Source organism: Nyctibius grandis, chromosome 10, assembly GCF_013368605.1.
Source record: "Nyctibius grandis isolate bNycGra1 chromosome 10, bNycGra1.pri, whole genome shotgun sequence".
Taxonomy (NCBI): Eukaryota; Metazoa; Chordata; class Aves; order Nyctibiiformes; family Nyctibiidae; genus Nyctibius; species Nyctibius grandis.
In genome coordinates, this window is record NC_090667.1 from 14825773 (window position 1) to 14847509 (window position 21737).

General features: G+C 41.2%; 2 protein-coding genes, 1 long non-coding RNA gene and 1 other non-coding gene across 5 annotated transcripts in view; all 4 read left to right on the plus strand.

The window, feature by feature from the left end:
• Nucleotides 1-225: 225 nt before the first annotated feature.
• TRNAL-CAA (transfer RNA leucine (anticodon CAA)) lies at nucleotides 226-341 on the plus strand. Its single transcript has 2 exons — nucleotides 226-263; nucleotides 296-341. It is a non-coding gene; the product is annotated as a tRNA-Leu (tRNA).
• Nucleotides 342-1175: 834 nt separating this feature from the next.
• Nucleotides 1176-13981, plus strand: MAGT1 (magnesium transporter 1). Of its 2 annotated transcripts, XM_068408739.1 has the most exons (10): nucleotides 1176-1288; nucleotides 2538-2707; nucleotides 3517-3634; nucleotides 4918-5058; nucleotides 5542-5682; nucleotides 6017-6106; nucleotides 8556-8619; nucleotides 10651-10725; nucleotides 11189-11279; nucleotides 12455-13981. In XM_068408739.1, exons 1-10 carry the CDS (start codon nucleotides 1208-1210, stop codon nucleotides 12468-12470), a joined length of 987 nt encoding a protein of 328 aa, XP_068264840.1. In that variant the 5' UTR covers nucleotides 1176-1207; the 3' UTR covers nucleotides 12471-13981. The 2 variants fall into 2 exon arrangements, with proteins under 2 accessions (XP_068264840.1, XP_068264841.1); XM_068408740.1 differs by lacking the exons at nucleotides 8556-8619; nucleotides 10651-10725.
• Nucleotides 13982-18824: 4843 nt separating this feature from the next.
• ATRX (ATRX chromatin remodeler) overlaps nucleotides 18825-21737 on the plus strand; it is an 82089-nt gene continuing 79176 nt past the window's right edge. The window contains 1 exon segment of the mRNA XM_068409731.1: nucleotides 18825-18999. Coding sequence (XP_068265832.1) covers nucleotides 18980-18999 — 20 coding nt within the window. The 5' untranslated portion in view covers nucleotides 18825-18979.
• Nucleotides 19108-19897, plus strand: LOC137668303 (uncharacterized). Its single transcript, XR_011048914.1, has 3 exons — nucleotides 19108-19180; nucleotides 19527-19627; nucleotides 19716-19897. It is a non-coding gene; the product is annotated as an uncharacterized lncRNA (long non-coding RNA).

The window sequence follows — 21737 nt, forward strand, 5'->3', positions numbered from 1 at the left end:
GCCACGGAGCGGAGCCCTGTGGGTAGCGCCGCGGCGGGGGGACGGTGCGTCCTCGCTACGGCTGAGCCGGAGAGGGGGCAGCTCCGTAGCGGGAGAGAAGCCGGGGCTCCTCAGCGGTATACAGGCGCGGAAGCATCGCTTCGCGAATGGCGGCATGGCGGGGGCAGGCGGGCGCGGCCATGAGAAAAGCATTAACAAGCTCCCGGTGGAAACTCAAATCACAGTGTCAGGATGGCCGAGTGGTCTAAGGCGCCAGACTCAAGGCGTTCCGCGCCTTGCCGTGGCGGGTTGGGTATTCTGGTCTCCGTATGGAGGCGTGGGTTCGAATCCCACTTCTGACACCATTTTTTTTCAATTTTTAATTGAATTCGTAAAAGGGCCGAAGGGCTAAAGCCAGATATTTTAGTGCGAATAGAAATTGCGGCGAGGCCCGCGGCGCCAGAGATAATTTCCATAGCGTACACGTCCTCCAATAAATAAAGAAAAAAACGAAGCATGAGTAAAACGACGTTTTTCTGCGGCGATTACGCTTGAGAGCCCGTAACCCGTTACAGACCGGCTGAGCTTTTCCCGAGTGCGTTCACGATTTTAACAATCTTTTTAACACACGACCCAGCACTATCCGTGCGTCTATAAAATCAGCCAAGCGTACGCCTTTGGGGATTACCAAATTAAGGTACCTTGCAGTTACCGATTAAGTTCCTTGCAGTTTTATTCTAGGTTCCTTTTTTGGTTTCTTGAAGCTTGCCGCCGTGAGACCTGGCCACCCGCCGCGGTGCCGCCCCCCCCGGACCCCGGGCGGCCCGAGCACACTGTGGCTGTGGAGCAGTTTGCAATATTCAAAAAGCCGCAGGCGCTGAGGAAAGCCCGGGTGTATCCTCAAGGCGAGGGGCTGCTGCAGCCACAGCAGCCTCCCGAAGCGGGCAGCCAAGAGACCGCCGCCGGCGCTGCCGCCATCTCCCGGGGTGCCGGCCCGCCTCAGCGCGGCAGGGCCCGCCCCCCCCAGGGCTCCGCCAATCGAACGGCTCCAGCTTGCCTCGCTCCTATGGGCTAGCGGCCAGCCCGCACTAGAGACAGCTTCAGCGAATCGGAGGCCGGCGGCGAGTCGCGGGCCGGCGCCGCCGCCAATAGGAAGTTCCTGGGCGGGGCCGCGCTGCCGTTGGGTCGGCCGTTGCCAATAGGCGCCAAGCGGCAGAGCGGGGTAGTCATGGCGGCGTTGCCGGTGCTGGCGCTGCTGCTGCTGGCGGCCTGGGGCGGGCCGGGCGCCGCGGGGCAGAAGCGGAAGGAGGTGAGGTACCGCCGGGAGCCCCGCCGGGCTGCCCCCGCCTGCGGCCGCCGCTCTGCCCGGGCCGGGCGGTGCCGCCGGGCCGGGCCGGGCCGGGCCGGGCCGGGCCGACCGCGGCAGGTCCCCGCGGGCGCTGGCCTGCGCTGGGGCCGTACAGCGCTGGGGAGGCAGAGAGGGGGCTCCGTCAGGCCGCGCACTGGGGGGCCTGGCCCCACTCCGGATAGCCCATGGGCCTCCCCCGCCTGAGGCTCGGCCGTCCTCGGCGGCACCGGCCAGGCCCTGGGGGGAAGCCCGCGGGCACGCCCGGGGGCCGAGCGGAGCAGCTGTCTTTATAGAATCAGATAATTCTAATTTTTCTCTTTATTTTCAAGTGTGTTTAATTCCGGGTTCTTCTGTTCTTGTAAAAAGCACTACGAGAGTGTTGTCTGCCTACTGTGAGATTTGGGGGGAGAGGGTGGGTGGACTGACTGTCTTTGGTTGTAATCACAAAGATGTCACATATCTCCACGCACCTGACTCCTGGGGTTGAAATCAGTGTGTACGTGTGTCAGTTGTAAGTCAAAGAAGAGTAGTTTATTATTTACCCCAAAGTATTTGTCTGAAGAAGGGTGTTAATAAGGGGTAGAGAGGTAGTTTATGGTAAATGTAATATTTGAGGGTTTTTCACTTCTTTCTATAATGTTATAGAATTGGTTGGCTCATTTTTAACGAAGAGCTTAGTGCTGAGCACGCCAGAGTTCTCCAAATATGTACCAAAGCAAGTTTTTTCAAGCAATGCTGGAAATGAGATGTTGAGCTCACTTCTGTAGTGCTTCCCTCTCTAGCATTGATTCCACTTCCACCAAGTTTTGAAATCTGAAACAGAGTGTGATGCTTAGTATTGAATAAATACTGTGGAGTGATTTAGGGCTGTTTGTACATCTGAAAGAAATCTTACAGTTAGCAACATGAGAAATTACTAGTGAGCTGAGTGTCTTCACCAGCATTTGTAATAGTAAGTGCTTAAAGGCAAAGTGCTTGAAGTGTGTGTATTAATAAGTGGTTAAAGTAAATGAACAATATTAACGTGACCATCAAACGGATCTGTGAATGCCTTCAAGAATCTTAATGAAGTATCCCATGATGTGGTCAGTGTTCTTATGAACTACAGTGCTGCTGCTTGTTACGTCAAAGCTAAAAACCTTCAAGATTGGACTGTGAGACTAGAGGAAATAAAACCAAAACCCAAGTGTTTCTCTGACTTTATTTTCAGATGGTGTTATCAGAAAAAGTGAACCAGCTAATGGAGTGGGCTAGTAAAAGATCCGTTATTCGAATGAATGGAGACAAATTTCGACGCCTTGTGAAGGCAGCACCCAGAAACTACTCGGTGATTGTGATGTTCACTGCTCTTCAGGCTCACAGACAGTGTGTTGTGTGCAAGTATGGGCTTAATTTAGTCCTAAGTTAGAACTTGAAAGTCATCATAAGCTTTGTAGGAAATTAAATTTAAGAATAGGATAAAACTTTCATGTATGTGGGAGGAATATAGGGCACATTGTAGTAGGGTTATCTTTGAAATTAAATCATTAGGGACTATGTTGTTTTCTTACATACATATTACACATACATTCCCACACATTTATCTCTCTCCTAAAATAATTGCTGCTTTGCAGGAACAGTATTCACACTCATAGGCTTCTGGAGGAAGCTAGGGTGAAAGTTCAACTTTCCTGGCATGAGATGCTGAAGAAAAGTTTGTAGAATTACTGCTAGCCATGTAGTCTAAAAGTTTACAATTACAATATGGTGGATCCTTAACCATGTTATAGCTTTCAGGTATTAAACCAGAGGTGGCAGAAGTCTGGGAAGATGATTTTTATACCTAGTTAGTTGAAATTAATTGGTTTCCAATCCTCTGATATGGAAAAGAAAGCACACCTGTATTCTTTTTGGTGCTCTGTGGACTAGCAAATCATGAGCTGCTGGGTTCCATTTCATTTAGAAGTTACCACTGCTTGTGTTCATGGACTCGACTCAACAAAACTTGCCCTTGCATTTAAAAAGCAGCGCGAGATGCTTCAGGAGATTGTTAGATGAGTCTCTGGCCTTAAACTTTAACACTAGAAAATTAACGTAGGGCTGTGTGGCTGCACCCATTAATGGAGTGGGTGACTACATCTCCCTCAGCTGTTTTGTAACTTGTGTTCGGGACAAACATGATACAGTATCTCACTTTGTGTGTTTCGCAGGCAAGCTGATGAGGAATACCAGATTCTGGCAAACTCCTGGCGATATTCCAGCGCATTTACCAATAAGATTTTTTTTGCTATGGTAGATTTTGATGAAGGCTCTGATGTGTTTCAGATGGTAATGTCTTTCTTTTTCTCTTCTAACATTATTTTTAACTTGGGTTTTGGAGACTGAGGGGCAAGAAGGTAAAGTTGTATACAAAATTTCGTGTTATGATGATTAAAGAAATAATTGAAAAGTTAAAAGCTGCCACTCAGAAGAAATGAGAAGAGCAGAGGGCAGTAGCACGTTGGCAGTAATATTAACAGAACTGACAAATCACAAGGAGCGAACTGGCTTCTCTGACTGTTTCTGAGTTTGTCTCCTATAGTAACTTACAGTGTAATTCTTAATGGAATTCTATGATACATGAAGAGGCAAGATAGAAAGCACCAATGTTACTAGGAACAGCTATTACAATTTTTAGATTGCTAGAGGATGATAGAGCAGGCTTTCAGTATCAGTTAGCTTATTTCTAGTACCCATTTTGCTCTTCTATGAACATTATGTAAGCAGACTTTAAGTGTATGAGAACATCCAATGTATGCTTGCAATTGTAGATCACATTAATAGTTCATTATAGTTTTGTGAATCTTAACTCTTTTTTTTTTTAAGAGATACTCGTCTTTATTTAAAAGCTACACAATTTAGGCAATAATATTTTATTAAATGGAAGCTTTTGGACTGGAGAAGTGGAAAGGGATGTCTTTTATTATTCTTTTTAATTTTTCCCATAGTGTTACATCAAAAATTCATTCATCAAGTTATGGCCTTTATAGATTATTGTATATATTCCTATTTTGCAGATTTCTTTCCCAAAAGTGGTATTTAGATAAGAAACAGTTTCAAAAAACCTGAAATGCTATGGGGAAAAACAGTGTTAGGAAAAGGTAGAACTGCATTTTGTGAACAACTACTTCTATTTACCTTTTATAATCTCCTCTTAACTTGTCTGAATCTTTTGAATTGGTAGCTATAGATTTGAGTACTAACAAAGAAACATCAATCACTTTAGAAAGCATGCTCAATTGTGTTTAAAAAAAAAAAAAGCCTACTCAGAAGTAACATTTTTTTTCTCAGACATCCAGAGCTAAAAAAAAATTTGTTCATCAAGACTAAAAGGAGAAATCAGCATGGGGCACAAGAGAAATTGCAGGAGTATATTGAGTACTTCTATGAAATACAGAAATGCAAGCTACTGTGTGCTGTCTTTTCTTTTTGTTTTAAGTCATTGTCAATGAAATCTATTTATTTGAATAGTTACTTTTTCTGATTGATTTAGTGACAAATGTTGCAAGATACAGCACCATGAAAGGTCTATTTAGTAACATTTGTATCTTCTATGAATTTTCTAAATACAGCTAAACATGAATTCTGCTCCAACCTTCATTAACTTTCCTGCTAAAGGGAAGCCTAAACGAGGTGACACGTATGAACTTCAGGTGCGTGGCTTTGCAGCTGAACAGCTTGCTCGTTGGGTGGCTGACAGAACTGATGTCAATGTGAGTATATACAGACTTTCCCCACCTCTGCAGCACTCCCTTTTTATGTAATTCCAGCTATGAAATATGTCAGTGGTGTTCTGTGTCTAACGATCTACTCTCAGATAATCTAAATAGTTCTTGTCTACAAAATCTAGTTTGGGCACATGACTACATCTTTAAGTTTCCTTACATTGTGTTCTAATATTTTGTGTAATTCTGTATTTGATAAGATGGTAAAACTCCTCTCCTTCTTTATCCCTCGTCTGTTCCTATGGAAGAAAAACAGTCTTTAAATTATTAGGTAGAGTAAAGGTGTATAAAACTGAAGTTACAGTAATGGGGGAAGAAGCATTACTTCCCTAGTCAGATTTATTACATAGAAAATTTTTGTGTGTGTGCTGGTATTGTTTTCCACTCTAATATATTGTGGGTTTTGTTAGAAGGAATGTGAGTATAATGTATAATCCTATTGAAGGAAAGTAATTTAAATATCCTGTGTAGATTCGTGTGATAAGGCCACCAAACTATGCTGGACCGTTGATGTTAGGGCTGTTGCTGGCTGTCATCGGAGGCCTCGTATATCTGCGTGGAAGCAATCTGGATTTTCTGTATAACAAAACTGGCTGGGCATCTGCTGCTTTGGTGAGTAATTATAACTCTTGTCTGCCTGTTGTCATGAGTTTTGTAACAATTCACATCTTTAAAAGCTTTTGTGTTTAGAGGTGCTTACACCTGGTATACGAAAATGAGGTGCATTTAGTTTTACTTTTTGGTAGACTGATAATATTATTTGATCTCTGTCTTTTCAGATCAGTTAATGCTTTATTAGATGCCTTTTATACAAATAAAAGGTAGGACAGTGCCTAACCTAAGGTTGTGTTCCAAACCAGTACGTTTTGGTATGAAATGAAAGGAAATTGGGTAAAAAATAGTAATAAAAATCCTTATTAAATAGTGTTTCATCTTTCCTTTTCAGTGTTTTGTATTAGCAATGACATCAGGCCAGATGTGGAACCACATTAGGGGTCCCCCCTACGCTCACAAGAATCCCCATACAGGACAAGTGGTAAGTCTTATCTTCATTTTCTTTTCTGTTGTATTTCTACAGAATAAGGCTGATGCTAAAAGAGGCAAGTCAGAGTGCAAATTGTATTCTTGGCTCCTTTCTTTGTAAGTCAGTGAGGCTAACCTCTCCTGTAGTGAGCAAGGCAAACTAGAGAGCTGTTGATTAGTCAGAGGGGATCTGTCTTCTCTTAAAATATGCCTGTAAAGGAGGGGTTTTGTTTTGTGTGAAACAGAAGCATTAGAGCTCCAGTCAAGATTTAGATTTTCTTCTAATTAGCTTTATCCTTGTCTTGGCACAAATAGAAGACACTCTGTTTGCAAACTCACACTTTACTACTAAGAAATTATAAAATACTGATCTTAATCCAAAACAAAGTGCTCTGTTGTGTAATTGCTGTGTGATAACTTCAACCATTACCTAGAATTCCATTTTGATAGTAAAGTCATTCTTACAGTCTTTTGTTCAATGATTCCTTAAATCTGTAAGAATGGTGGCATTAGTTCTGTGATGTTCTGAGAGCAAGGACAAATGTTGCTTAGGGGTTTTTTAGGTGTATTGCTTTCTGTGCTCAGTAATAAGCTTTTAAGAGAATAAGAAATGCAATTGTTAATCAGATGAGAAATATTAAGATTAATTTACTACCTAGCAGCATGTCCAGTTTCTTGTTAGAAACTGCTCAAAGTGCTTTCCATGCAATAAAGCATTAGACACCAGTCAGGGATGGTACTCTGCTGGAAATGGGACATACTGGTTCCAGAGTGTTACCTTGGGGTTTATTTTTGTTGTGTTAATACCCAGTGTTCAAGGTCTTTGTGTGTGTGGAAACTTTGATTATTCTAGTAATGACAGAAAGCTAAGAAGGTACTAGAATAATGCTCTAGAGTAAAGAGGGAGAGCATACAGAGTAACCGAAACTATTTGCTAACAAGTTATTTGGCTGGGAGGGTTCCCCCTTGCTTCAGAACCAAAGGTAAGCATTTCTTTCATCCTTCTTCTTGTTGCCCATCTCTCCAAAATGAAAAAGTGAAAAAAGTGATACATTTTGGAGGAAGCATAATGACAGTGCACTTTTGCTTAGGTTCTGAGGGTAGATTATTTTAAATTACCTGATCTCTTCCATTTCTCTGACCTTCTATGCATCTTTTAACCATTCCTACTTGTTTTCCTGTTTTCAGCATTTATTTACCTGTGACATTTGCTTTCCTCTGTATTGGACATACATTGTATTTCTAGTGATGAAGAGTCACGATAGCTCTAAATTGCTAACAGCAAAATAAAGGTGCTTGTTGAGTCTTACATGCTAAACAGTCCTGTTGCTGAGCCTGGCAATTTCGTGTTTAACCTTGTCTTTTTAGCTCATATGCCCATCTAATGACTTCCATATAAAAACATCTTCCTTTGAGATTCTCGGGGTATATTAATGTCTAGTGACCTTAGACTTATGAAATCTCATTCCTGCAAAAAATCAGTTTTAACATCTCTTAAGTATACTGCTCTGTACATAATACAGAATGAGATACACTGTCAAAGTAGTCAGAATGCATTGAGAGCGTTGCATCTCTGCAGGTGCTTACACATCCCTTGTTGGCTTTTCTCATGTCTTTTACTCAGAAGGGAATCAATTTGGTGAAATGTCCTTTCATGCCTGGTTAGGTGGGTCAGGCCCTCTGTATTCTTCCATAAAAAGTGGATCTGCTTATCAATTTTTTTTTTTTCTCCTTACATATAACATCACAACCATAGTGATGTAGAGCTTTGCAGAAGGGATTAAAAAATGGTATTTCACAAATTTCAAAATTTCTGTTAACCCAGTTTGTTAATAAGCTGTTAATATAAATAAACCTGATCCAACTTCCTGAGTGGATGTTGACATATTTTAAATGTTTTCTTGAAAGCACTTCCTTTTGTTTCTTCTGTTTTACATCATTCCTAAGCCTTTTTGAGACTGAAGAATAAAGCTTGAATGGTATTGGTAGTGCTGTTCCTTTTCCTGGTATGCCATGAAAAAGATTGCAAATGCTTGGTTCTGGAGCCAAGCGAGTTAGGGTTCACACGCAGATTGAAGAGGCTGTCCCTAAGCTGAGGAGCAACGTGTGCGACCTAAGAATCTAAGCCTGGGAACAGATCAGACTTAGATTGCAGGGGGTGCAGGAAGGCATAATTATGGTATTCTGCCCTGCTGAACAGGGTGTCTGGGCCATGAAGGTTGTAGCTGCACTCGCACTTATAATTGGAATGGTACTTTGGGCTGATTGCCCATGACACTAGAAGGATTTTTGATGCTGACACAGCTCCCCCCAAAAAATCAATGGTCAACAGATGAAATTGTTCATGCTCCAACTTCTGTCTCCTGCAAGAGGCAGTGCAAAACCCAGTTCCAAGCTGTTGTTAATCATGTCAAAGCTGATTCCAGCCTTTTCTAAATTCAATTACTCTTTGTCTCTTTCAGAACTATATCCATGGAAGCAGCCAAGCCCAATTTGTGGCAGAAACACACATTGTTCTTCTGTTTAGTATCCTTCCTACTGAGAAAGAATGTGGTTAGTGACGATTTTTCTGGTAGCTTATGTTGCTGCCTTTTCTATGAGAGTACTTTGTCAGGGCTCGAAACTGTCACCTAGTAGTGATGCAGAAGCCTGTAGATCCTTTCTGTGTTGACAGCTGTGCTTTTCCTGTGCCACAGATCTTTGAGTTGAATAGAAAAATGTTTACAGCTTTCTCACCACCTTCTTCCTTGCTTAATGACTGAACTGAATACAGCGTTAAAGATGTGAATCTTTGTGGAATCATAAGATTCTTCAGGACAGCCCGTGTTCCTCTGTGCATGTCTCTTACCTTTTCAATCTCACTTAGTTCTTGCTTTAGTGTTGAATTCCTTCCTCTGTTACTGACCTTTTCTCTTTTATGTCTTTACTTACCTCCTTTACTTTTAACCTTACCACTTGTTTGTGCTAACGATTCAGGATTTTTCCATGCTAGTATTACGCCACCAAGAAAGGCAAGCGGAAACTTGCGGGTTGAGAGGTTTTGCCTTTCTCATTTGTATAAAAATGTTTCTTTGGAGTCATAAGAATACTCTAAAATTCAATGTTTTCTTCTGTTCCCACATGTATATTTTTGATCCATCACCTGTAAGTTTAGTAATCTCTGACTCAAGCTTTTCTTCTTTGTCTGTGTCAGCCTGTGCATTCTTTTATCTTTTATTCAGAATTTTTTATTTTACCTAATATTGTCTTTTTCTCTTGCAACTTCACAGTCCCAAATTGTTCACGTTTTATAGTGCACAAGTATACAGAATAGCAGACTTATTACAGGCACATCATTTCAAAACTTCAATCAATGTACTTTTCCTCCTCACTGCTTGACAATGATTAACAGGTCTCTTCTGTTGCAACAGCAGTGTTCTTTGACAGAGTGACTTCTGCTAATTTCTCCCTTTTCTCTTCTTATCTATTCAAAATCCCAGTTTAGCAACTGATGCATTGGGTGTTTTGTAATAAAATAATACAAAGTAAACAACTGATCTTTAAATATGCTGGTATTAAAACAACTTTACTCTCTTGGTGTGTATTCGTTATCAAACATTTTTTTTAACTTAAAACATCCATTTGGAGGGGGACTTCTGATCTTTTTCTAATTATTACTGTACTTATGATGCACTCAGTCTAAATTCATCCTAGAAACTTTTTGTTGATGTTTATTTTTGTTATTGCAATCCATCACATAATGGACCCAATCTACCAGTTGCTGGAGATGTTTAAAATGGTAAAGTTGGCAAGATTCCTGTAGGTTGAAGTCCCTTTTCTCTTGTGCTGAAGGTAGACCGCATCTGAAATGGGAAGATTTCTGAACAGTCCCATTGCAGTCAATGCTAAATATTTCTCATCTCAGGAGGAGAATTGGGACTGAACATCTGTAGTGAAATGGAATTAAATCTTTGGGAATTCTGTCTTTGTTCCTCTGGATCCACTATTTTGCTTCGCTAGGATTCACTCTTTGCAAATGTGAAGCCTTTTAAGTTGTCTGTGCTTCCTTAATTTTACAAGCTTTATTTTTTTTTTAATTGAAGAATTGGGAAAGGCTGAAATATTGCTACTTGAAAGATATCCTGTTAGATTAAATATTACGTGCATTTTATTCATTCTATTAGCTGAATAAAATGCAGAAGTTGAATTCCTTTTGGGATTTCCCAGTGGAATAGAACAGTAGTAGGAGTGGACCGAGCTCTCTGGGAAGGAATACTGTTTCATTACAAACTGAGACAATAAATGCATGTTTTTAATTTTGTGTCAAGACCTACCATACCTTCCAGTTTATATTTCAAGCTTGGTATTTTTTTCCTCTTAAAAGTTGACATTATGAATGCCTTTCAGTTGCTTTTTCCCCCCCCATAGTTGCTGGTTTGGTTGGGAAGTCTTTTAATTTTTCGAGGGAGTTTTAGTGCCCCAGGTATGGAGTGGGAGCTGAATTTATTAGATTAGGAATGAGTGTGTTATGTTGAGTCTATTGTATTTTGTTGATTTAGCCTTAAACAGTGTTCGTAGATGGTGGTGTTACTTTAGGTATGGTACTCCTCCACAAAGCTGCTACTTCTGACATGGATGTGGGGAAAAGAAAAAGTAAGTACTAATACTTTTCTCTCTAAGAGAAGTCATATTCAGTAAAGATTTTGATACACTATTTAGTAGAAATGCTTTTGTACTGTGGATTTTTGTACACTTCCCACCTCTAAGCAGAAGTGAATCATTTGTTTTTTTCATCAGCATTTGGAGTTGCTTAGCAAACTGCAAGATAAACTCAAAGCCCTTTTGGGAGAAAGGGAGATACAGAGATGCTTTGCAGCATTTTGCTAGTCAAGGAGGGAAGAAGGGACTTACTTTCTCTTAAAGCAATGGTATAAAATTGATTTACAGTAGGAATTTGAAAGAAAATTGGTGTTAATTTAGTTCTAAGTGGCTCTAATAGAGGTCTCATCTGACAAAATCTGTAAGCATTACAGAATGCTTTTGAAAACCCCAGTCACTGTGGGGTTTTTGGGGACAGCTGTTACGTTACCAGAGTCTTACTCTGCATCTCTTGCAGTTATGTGTATTGCTGGTATTGGCTTGGTGGTGGTGTTCTTCAGCTGGTTGCTGTCTGTCTTCAGATCTAAATACCATGGCTACCCATACAGGTACGTCTTTTCGGCTGCTTTAGTCGTTGTTTTCCTGTGCATTGCAATACAGCTACAACACCACAGAGTTCTTGCAAGGAAGTGGGTAAACACAAATGAGGAATTAAAGATTGAGTGGTACTAGAAGTTGTTTGTTGTTTTTTTTTTTAATCTGGACTGCATGCTTATGAATGTATCTGTGCCTGTTGACTGGTATTGCCTTGTTTGATAATATTAATATAAACAAGAATGGAGAAATAGGCAAAGAGCCTATTTTCTGAAATTTAATCTGGTGGGAAATACTCTTTTAAAAAATGCTCTGCTTGCTTCTCAGAGAGTGGCAATGTTGGTCCATATAATCACCAGAAATAATGGTGTTTGGATATCATGTTTTTTTCAGTCTGGCCAAAGGAAAGGTGGTGGTACTTTTATAATATGTAATGGCATGAAAATAAAATATTTCTACTTTCATAGTGATATCTCAGCCAACTTATACTGAAAACAAGTCTTTTTTTTCTACTTTTCTTCTCCTCCATATTCATACACCTTGTTTATTAATCCTTATTTGTGAGAAGAAGAATGGCCGATGCTTTAAAGCTGCATAGATTTTGGGATCACTTCTGTAAAGAGTCTAGCACTATTGACTGATACATATATATATATATATATTATATATATGATTGGTATAGATATCTTGTCCATTTTTCCTAGGTTTTATGCCTTTTGAAGGAATAAATACATGTTGAGGGACCAGCTTCTAACTGTCTCAGCTTCTGCAGAGTTTAATTTGTTTGGAAGGCTAATCCCATAGGCAAATATTATCCCCTTTCTATGAGAAGTTGGTTCTTATTTAAAAATATCTAAATAATAAATCTTATTATTTCATGAAGACTTTTCTCAAGACCAGAAGAGAGCTGAACTTATTCCCTGTTTAATAACTGGTCATCTTTTATTCTGTCCCATGCAATGGTCTTATATACTTCTAACTTGGTTGGAGGTACGATGTGGTTATCTTGGCTTTTGAGTTACAAGAAAACTCACTTTTAAGTGACTTCTCCACAGCTACTTACATCATAGTTGCATCAGGCCCAGTTTCTCAGTCTGATTTTCTTGGTATATTTGAAAGCTAAGTGAAATGTTGCACACTTTTGTTTCTTGGAAAATTAATAAGAATGTTTGTTATTTTGTTCCTGCAGTTTCCTAATGAGTTAAAGGATTCCAGAATCTGTAACATCAGAAGGGTGGCGACTCTGAAATTGCATGGAATGGAATGGAAGAGCTAAATACGTATGGTTCGTGCTACCTCTCTTTACACTGAATGAGATAGTTAAACACTGAACCAAAGACGACATGTAGTGCCTTAAATATAACAAGCAATTTGCTCTGAAGGACACAGAGTATTAAGATGCAATCTCTTTTTTCACAAGCTTTACATCTCCTTAAACAGCTCTATTTCTAGTGAAATTCAGAACTTAATGCTTAGAACTACATTTCCATAGACTAACTAGAAACAGTACTTTAAATTCAGTTGGATAATCTGTTTTCCATACGTTTCTTTTCCCCTCACATATTTATCAGTTTATTTTCTGGTTGTGCATAGCAGGTGACAATTGCTTCTCTGTCATGCCTTTTCATGGTTGAGAAAACACCTTCGTGTACCTGGAAGGCTTTTCCTTCAGTCTGTGTGTGACCTTTGGAGCATACTCCAAATTCCAGTGTGGAATGTGCATTTCCTAGAGCTGTGTCTTATTTTTGAGAGGGGTACTTAACTGCTGTATGATGCAAGAGGTTGTTTCACAGATGAAGGGAGAATTTTCAACAGGTAGAACTGAATTATTAATTCAATTGTTCATTAAAAACTTTCTTTGCCAAATGCTGAAACTGCAACATTTAAGTTGTAAATATTGACTGGGAGCCAAAAAAAAATTCTTATACTGGCCAACACTCACAGTCTCAAAAATACAAGCCAAAACTAGAAAGGTAACTAGCTATCTGTAGCATGAATTGAAGGTTGCTAACTGACTTTCAAGTTACTGCTCAGAGCCCTGACAAACAAAAAGGTATCAGATTTTTGGTCACTATGTAAGTTCTTGCATTCTCCATTTATTTTCTCCAAGGTTTTATCCTTGGGGAGGATATGAGAATGGGCAGAGATATCTAATCCCAAGATAAATATTGTTACCCCAGGAAAGATTTGTCAGCCTTACAGTTGAATGCCTGTGCTTTTTGCTCTCTCCTTTTGTTATTTCATCTCACAAAGATACTTTGCCTTAAGGAGCCTTGAGTGGAAGACGTTGTGCCTCAGCCCAAACTCTTGTGCAGTTCAGCACCTGTACTACAGGAAATCTTTGCAGCCTGATCCAGTAATACTTCCTTCCGTGGGCTGTGGTGGCCTTGGAGGTTACTAGTCAGAGGAAAATATGATGAGACTTTTTTTCTCATGCCTCTGCCTCTCCCCTGTCTCAAGGGGTTACAGAATTTGGACACTTTAGATTAAAGCTCGGAAAGGACTATATGATTCAAAGTAGAATGCTATTCTTATGCAATTTTGCTAAATTAACACACATCTCAAGTGCCTTAACTTGACTAATTTAGTTGTTTGATGTTTCACCTTGTTGAGATGCATTTTTCTATGCCATTCAAAATGACAAGCCGTAGTGGAATGGATAAATTGTGTGCCTGACTGGATTTTGGACAAGTTTCAATAAAAATTTTTAGTCTAATCCATGCTCCTGTGTGTTTTGAACTTTAACATAAAACAAAACAAACCAATGTCTTTTCTTCCACTATTGCTTCAATGTGTTAGTAAAAATGTCTGCATCTAGTAAGTAATGTGAGTACGGCTGAGTAGACTGGATTAGTAGCATATATATGTTTGTATGGGAAATTACAGCCCAAAATGTTAACACTAGAGATCTTCTCATGTAGCCAACTAATAGCATAAAGATTGCATAGTTTTAATTTGTCTTTGACAGCTGTCCTGAGGTGAAGATCTTGGCTTCAGATCCACTAATAGCATTTCTGGAGGTGGAATCTAGTTAGCACTATAGATCTGCCTGGCACAACTCTGGACTGCTGTACCTGTTGCTTATTTTCCTGCCCTGTTGGTACAGTGCTTCCAATAAACTTTCAGGTTGGTTGTACTTCAGTCACTAGCAGTGCGGATGAAAGTGGCTTACAATCTCATTCTAAAGAAGTAATGTTTTTTTCTTAAACTTTCAGACTTGTTTCAAATTTTTCAGACATGGTGCGTATTTTATTCTCTCTCTAAAAAGCATCTAATCCTGTAGTAACTAAAGAGTTGCATGTCACACTGGTGGATGATGGAGACATGTTCACCTTCCACTTAAGGTGGTATAGTTGTTCAGAGTTTGGGATTTTCCTCTTTTTCCATGCTGGCATATGAAATGAAAATAATGCTTACTCTTTCCAACAGTTTTTCTGCTCTCTAGGCTGGAACTGAAGTGCATGGAGGAGGGAACAAGTGTGACAGTGGAGCAAAAGAAGATTGAGTGCTTGCAAGGACCTGTAGCAGATGTAGAGAGTATGCAGTTCTAGAAAGATTTGACTTGTGCAGCAGCTGAGAGGTAATGGCCAGCTACAATTGGTACCCAACGTGATTCCTTGGGGCCATTGGCACATGCATCTCACTAACTAGTTAGTATAATACAGTTCTGAACCCGCTGAACAAAGGTAGAAGAGGCAGTGCGTTTGGGAACTGGTATACTGAAACTGGGAGTTTGATGAGGCAGTCTCCTTTAGAAAGTCAGTCATTAAGCAGCTCAGAAATACTGTAAAAGCTCACCTTTAGATAACTTAGAATAAAAGGAGGAAATGGTATGTTCTGTAGCTGAAAATGGACTGTGTGGTTTTGTTAATGTGACTCACAGATTGGTGCTTTTTCTGCTTTTGAGAAGGGGCTGTGGTGTACTTAAAAAATATTTTGGAATAATTGCTAGAAGCAATGTAGGGAGTTCTCTGATGAGCTAAGCCCAAGGCAAGATAGTAAATCTAATTGTATTAATCTCAGTAATGGTTTGTATTATCTACAATTTACTGGAAGCTCCTGTCTTCAAACCGTTGCAGTGTTCAGCACAGAACATGCTTCGTGATGGTGGGTGCCTAGTAGTCGTTCCTGCAGTTAAGCCTTTAACAGAGGTGCTTCATAAGCACGTGCTCTTCAGGGGCAGAGCTGCTTAATCCTCCAACAAGATGGAAGATGTGCTCAGCTCTGCATCTGTTGGGTATGGCTTGGTGCTCGTGCGAATAACCTTAATTAATCCAATTAAACCAATGGCTGGTGATGTCCGTGTGGCTGAGTGTACATATGCAATCATGTGATTAAGACACATATTGAGACATGAGGGTAAGAACAAGTTAAAGCTTTTGGCAGGCGATGGGGTAGCCATCAGTGTCTGGGGAACATGAGATGATGGCCGCCTAGAGATTTTAGGAGAAAAATGTAGATGCTTTTATGGTCACAACTATTGGACGTTAACTAAGTGTACAGCAAGGCTTATCCTGAGCCTTCTTAACAAAAGTGTAAAAGTAAGCATAAGAGTGACTTTTTTTTTTTGATTCCTAGTCTATATTCCTGACAAATCAAAGTAGACATTTTAGAAGTACTGAAGAAAGTCAGCTGCTTAACTTTCTAAACATTTGGAACATCCAAAGAAAATTAGATGCCTTAATCACACTTGTTTGGATATGCTGCCCATGACGTCAGATTATGCTAGATCATGGCATCTTGTAGCCAGATTTTGTTGGAAGAAAAGAATGTTCTGTAGTGTTCCTTTATGGCTTATTAGCAATGGTTTCTGATAGTGTGTTTTAAAAATTATCCGGTCTATAACAGAAAATCACTTATGCTGAAATTGGATTTTTTAAGAAGTTAAAATTTCAAAGTGCTTTCATCTGCCATGAGAAATTAATTCTCACAAAGGATTTGGAAAAGTATTGGCATTTATTGGACCTTGATGTTTACTGCTTTCTCATGCTGCAAAGGTTTAATTATCAAATACAAACCACTACTCAACTGATTCCACACCATCACTTTGAACTTTATTAAGGGGAATAGAATAAGAAAAAAGAACAAACCCAGGCTCTGGGGTAAGCAGTCATCTGTTTTCACTTTTTATCGTGCTTTTTGTCTGACGCATGGAGAATTGAGTTTTATTGCACACAATCTATTCCATTTAAAAGCTCAGATTTTGACCATTCCTATAAAATGAATTTGAGCAGCGTTTTATTGTTCTGGATTAATTGTGCTACTTCTATCACAGTTAATAATCTGAAAAGGATGTATATGTAGTTTGTATTTCTAGGTCAGGAGCACATAAAGTTATTAAAATATTCTCTTGTCAATTGATAACTATACATGTCTTTCAGCCATTTTTCTTAAAAGTAGGCTAATATCTACTTAAGAAAACTAATTACTATCATTATGAAAAAAAAATAATCAGTGTGATGAGACTCTACAGTGGCCCTTGGTTTGTCCTGCAGACTAAGCTCTGAATCCTCGTTCTTCCAGGTATATCGGAGCAGCCAGCAGTGTCTGTTAGTGGAGTGCTGGGGAAACTGAACTGTAGGCTTGTTAGATGTGCAGAATGATTCCCTGCAATATCTGTCCATACGCAGATTTCAGTGTGCTTCTACAATCTGTTTTTGACAACACCATGACAGTGTCAGGTTTTGTCTTCTGCAGTAATTGTTGGGAGATGGAAACATTTCCATTCTTACTTATCTTGACCTTTTCTCACAATAGGATTTCTTTTTCATGTGCATCTTTAGAGATAAGTTGTGAATTGGAGGCAGTTAAATTTGGTTGTTTTAAACTGCTTTCAAATACCTCCTTCCATCTCCCAAGAAAACAGTAAAAGAAAGATATATTGTAGAGTAAAAGTAATAAATATATCTATTATTCTAAATCAGTAGGATATTAGTCCATAAAGCAGACTAAGTCCCTTGAAGCGGAAAAGAAATGTTTTGTCTTCTTATTTTAATCACAGAATTGGAATACTAATGCAGAGCTAAGAATACCTAATGCTTCCAGTTTAATTCATCGGTCTGGTGGCAAAAAAATAGTACGGCTTTTTGCAATTTTTTAATGGAATTTGTAGCAGTCAGTTAATGTGGGTTTATTTTTTTTTTCCTTCTAAAATTTAGCTAGAAGGCAGGTGATGCTTCGGTCTTTTAAGTAGCATTGACCATGAAACAGCATTTGTTAACAAAGCTGTTATTAAATCTGCTGTTTGGTATTACTAAAATTCAGCAAATACAGGGTGCACTTCTTGGGTAAAATGGTAAATTCTAAAACAAATTCTATTTAGACCAGTTTGTAGAATTTCCCTGAGATGGGTAAGCTTGTATGTGCTGAAGAGTGAAAATGCTGAAGAGCGAAAATGCTGTTTATTCTGTTATCATTGCCTTTTAGAATGACATAGGTATTAAGGGGTAGTTATACTTAAAATGACAAGGCTTTCACTTACGCTTTTTTCTCCTATTTCCCACATTGCTTTATGAAACCAGGTGAGTTGGTACTTTTTTTTCAGTTTCTGCAGAAAAATATGTTAATTTTCAAAACTGGTTATAATAAGTGAATAATGCTTGTGTTTCAGATTGTGTGGTACTGGACTGGGTTTTGGTGGTGTGTTCTGGTGATGTGGGGAGATGGACGTTTACATGAAATCCCAGCCAGTGGAGTTCGGTAGCCTTCTCACGACAGCATGTAACTCCTTTCCCTCTGAATAGGGATGTATTCGAATCCTCTACTCTTCGCACGGATTTTAACATCTGACGGGAATGTAGAAGCTGCTAGTACAAGCAGGGAGAATTATCTTGGCATACTTACGTGAAGCTGCCAACGATGTGTTGCCTTATCTAAAGAATTTTCTGTTAAAAAAAGAAAAAAGTTCTAGCAAAGCTGGGCTTAAGTGACTCGAGCAACAGGGTAACTTGGGTGCTGTTCAACCTCGGTAATTCTCAATATAGCTTACGTTATTCGTATCTCTCTGTCTTTTTATTCTGTACTTGGGAAACTGTCTCCTCCAAAGCTTGCTTCTGTGCTCATGGGTGGTCTGCTTTGCGTTGGATGGCTGATCCCCATGGAGGACTGGGGTCGTTCTGGTGCTCCTGTAGAGTTTGGCCGGGATCGCAGCGTTACTCTTCGTAGGGCTGATGGATTTAACTGCCGTGATCAGCTGGAGGTGTTGAGTCTGGGGACGGGGTGGGACCCGACCCTCGCTGTCGCCCCTCGCGCCCCGCAGTGCTCTGCCCGCCTGCACAGCACCCGTGTGCCCTTGGCTCCTGCCGCGGGGGCTGAGGCCATCGGGGCACCCGCAGGCCGGAGCCCCCTGCTGGGCAAAGTCGTCAATACACTTTGTTTTGAAATGATGTCACGGGACTTGGTGCGTGACGTCAGCCCCCTGCCGGTGATGTAACCCTCCCTCCAGCCAATCAGAGCGGGGAAAGTTGGGACGGTGACGTGAAAGACCCTAGCAACAGGCCCCGTTGGAGCCGCCCAATTAGAAAATAGCTGGGGGCGGCAAGGAGCCAATGGGAGGCGGCGAAGGAGGAAGGCGGCAGGAGGCAGGTCTGGCTCAGCCTCCCTCCGATAAGATGGCGGCGGAGCTTGCGATGGTGGCAATAACGGCTTTGTCTGCTTTCAGCGCCTGAGCCCGGTTCCGGCCCGGCCGGCCGCACCGAGCAGCGGCAGCGGAGACATGACCGCAGAGCCCGTGAGGTACGGCCCGGGGCCCGCCCCTGCCGGGCGGCGGGAGGGGGAGCGGCGGCAGCTGCTGGCGGGCGGCCTCCGCGCCTGCACCGCCCGGCCCGGCCCGCGGCGGGGGTGGGGCGGGGACGGGCCCGGGGCGGCGGGCGCTGGCGGAGCTCGGGCAGGAGGCGGGATGGCGACGGGAGGCCCGGTGGGTAGCGCAGGGGGAGGGGACGGCGGCGGAGGCGGCGGGAGCGCGTCTCGTCGCGGCCCGGCCCTTGCCCAACGGCGGCCCGCGCGCGCCCCTGTTCCCCGCGCGCGCCCCTGTTCCCCGTGCACGGCGGGGTCGGGCCCGGGCCTGAGGGGCGGGTAGGGCTGGCTTGGGCAGGGCCGGGCTGTCCTGTCCCGGCCCGGCGGGAAGGCCTGGTGGGGCGGGGCCGCCATCGCCCCCGGCCGCCGTGCCCCCGCCGCGGGGATGTGCCCTCCGTTCGTCCGCCCCCGCCACACGTGTTTGCGCTGTAGTAAAGTCCTTGTATCCCGCTGATCCCCCCGCGAAGGATCTGTTTTCATGCTGGTTTACAAACATCTCCCTCTACCCTTGACGAGCTGTCGCCTACTGTGTTAATTATTACGAACGGCTCCTGTTTTGCGGCGTAAAGTAAGTAAGGTGACAAAAAAACAAAGTCAGTGTTAAGAAAGACGCCATGTTAAACGATTAATAAATAGTTGGCTTTGTGTGCTTTCAGTTTATCGACATCTCGAGGGGCCGGATCCACACAGTCCATCACCCACAAATATTTCAAATGCCTAAGCATAATATAAACAGTAGAGTATTGTCACTTGACCCTCACGAATGTTGCATGTATCTTCCAACTGCATGTATCTTCCAACAGCGTTAAGAAGCAGAAGCATCGCGCTGTCTTAAGTACTGAGCCTTGAATAAAGTTTTTTCTGTGGTCGTATTTGTGTATCTTCACAACTCAGTTTTAGCCTTATTTTAAGTAGCTCATAACTATTATTTAGTTTCAGCCAAAAGTTAAAGGGATGATAGTTTTCCTCCTCTTGTGTATTGCTTGATTTTAAAGCCTTAACGTTTCTGAGGAAGTAATGCGTATGTAATCTACTTCTAACTAACAAAAAGAGATTTTTTAAAAGATTATCGTTGTTATTGATGTTGATCACATGCTGGATGTAAGTCATGAGTATTGCAAATATACATAATTTGGTGCATGACTTCCCAACAGCGGTTTCTTCTGCATATGTTTTCTTCCTTATTTTGTAGGATAGGGATTGTCCATCTCTTCCCCCTTTCTCACTCCCACTTTTCTCTCCTCTGTGTTCTTAAAGTACTTTGACAGCTTAAACTACTTTTGTGTTGGATCGATTATTTTGTGTGTAGACTGAAATACTAATTAAGGGGTTTTCTCCTTTTTCTCCCCCAATCCCTGAAAATCAAGGGTCGAGTTTGATTTTTGTAGAGCAAAAAGATCTGGCGTAGTAACATTTATTGGCTGTTTTACAGTCATAATTAGTATTACATATTCTGAAAAATGCTTTTCCGTTTGGACCGCTTTGCTTTTTATTTTACTATGACTGCTGTATTTTGTTCCCTGTTTTCCCATATTCTGCTTTGTATTTTTTTGAACCACTATTCCTGGTCTCCATTATGAAGGTTTTGTACTTAACCCTTTCCATGTCCTTATGTTGTCATTAGTGCAACAGTTAGCCTTACTACTAAGGGGCTGCTTTAGTTGGTGCTTTAGTGGAAGAGGATACAAAAGATCATACGTTTTCCATGCAGTTTTTCAGATTACCCGCAGACAGAAAAGTAAATTGGATTATTTCAGATTATTTGTAATCTTGAAAATCAAAAAGTACGTACAAAATAGATTTGAGATTGCAGGCCCTGTGACAAACTACTTGTTAAGTAGATGGACGTAATTTTTTTTTTGGTGCTTCAAACTTTTATTGTGTTCACGAACTGAGTTCTTACTCAGTCTGAATGTTTGTTATCATTGTCATCCCATATAGAGCTCATCTTCAACAGTTTGTTTTTACATTACAAGAACAGTTCCATGCCAGGAACTAGGCGTGACATTGTAGGGTACCATGGTTTCAGGGTTATGAGCTGATGAACACATTGCATGGGCTTTTTCTTCTTTTCTGTCAGTTCAAGTTCTATTTAAAATTGGGGTTGGAGAGAAAGAGAGAGAAAGAAAAACACACACTCTCGCGTTCTGATTTCCCACAAGTCCTGCTGGCCTGTCAGCTGCCTGCATTACTGTCACCCTGCACAGTCACCCTACACATTCATTTCATCTTCTGCTATCTGCAGTTTTGGTCACGTAAGAGGTGTACAGAAATACAGCTGGGAGGTTGTTGTTAGAATTCTTTGGAAGATATGCAAACAATAGGATTTTGGTAGCAAATCTTTTCCCAGAACTTCTGGAAGATAGAGTGCTTAAAAGGAAAATAATCAGTAATAGTCTGCTGGCTATGAAGTTTTACACTTTTGTTAAAAGGAATACTTTTATTTAGTACTAAGAACCTAGGAGTCTCCCATGTCCAGCATGAGGAGTTTGGAATGCTGAAAAACGTGATGAAAACTGTAGTAACTTACTAAGAAACTTCAAAAAAGGAAAATGCTGCTTCTGTAAATGTTTATAAAGATTTCTCTACAACTTTTGCCCCAACAAACTTTTTTTTTTTTTCAAAGTGGAGGAATCTTTCTCATAGTGACCTTACCTGTTCCTACTAATGAGTTCATA

Bases quoted from the DNA above. Each gene is read 5' to 3' on its own strand.
- MAGT1 (XM_068408739.1), top strand. From the start codon at position 1,208: ATGGCGGCGTTGCCGGTGCTGGCGCTGCTGCTGCTGGCGGCCTGGGGC. The intron at 1,289-2,537 runs GTGAGGTACCGC...CTTTATTTTCAG, and splicing joins CGGGGCAGAAGCGGAAGGAG to ATGGTGTTATCAGAAAAAGT. The intron at 2,708-3,516 runs GTATGGGCTTAA...TGTGTTTCGCAG, and splicing joins AGACAGTGTGTTGTGTGCAA to GCAAGCTGATGAGGAATACC.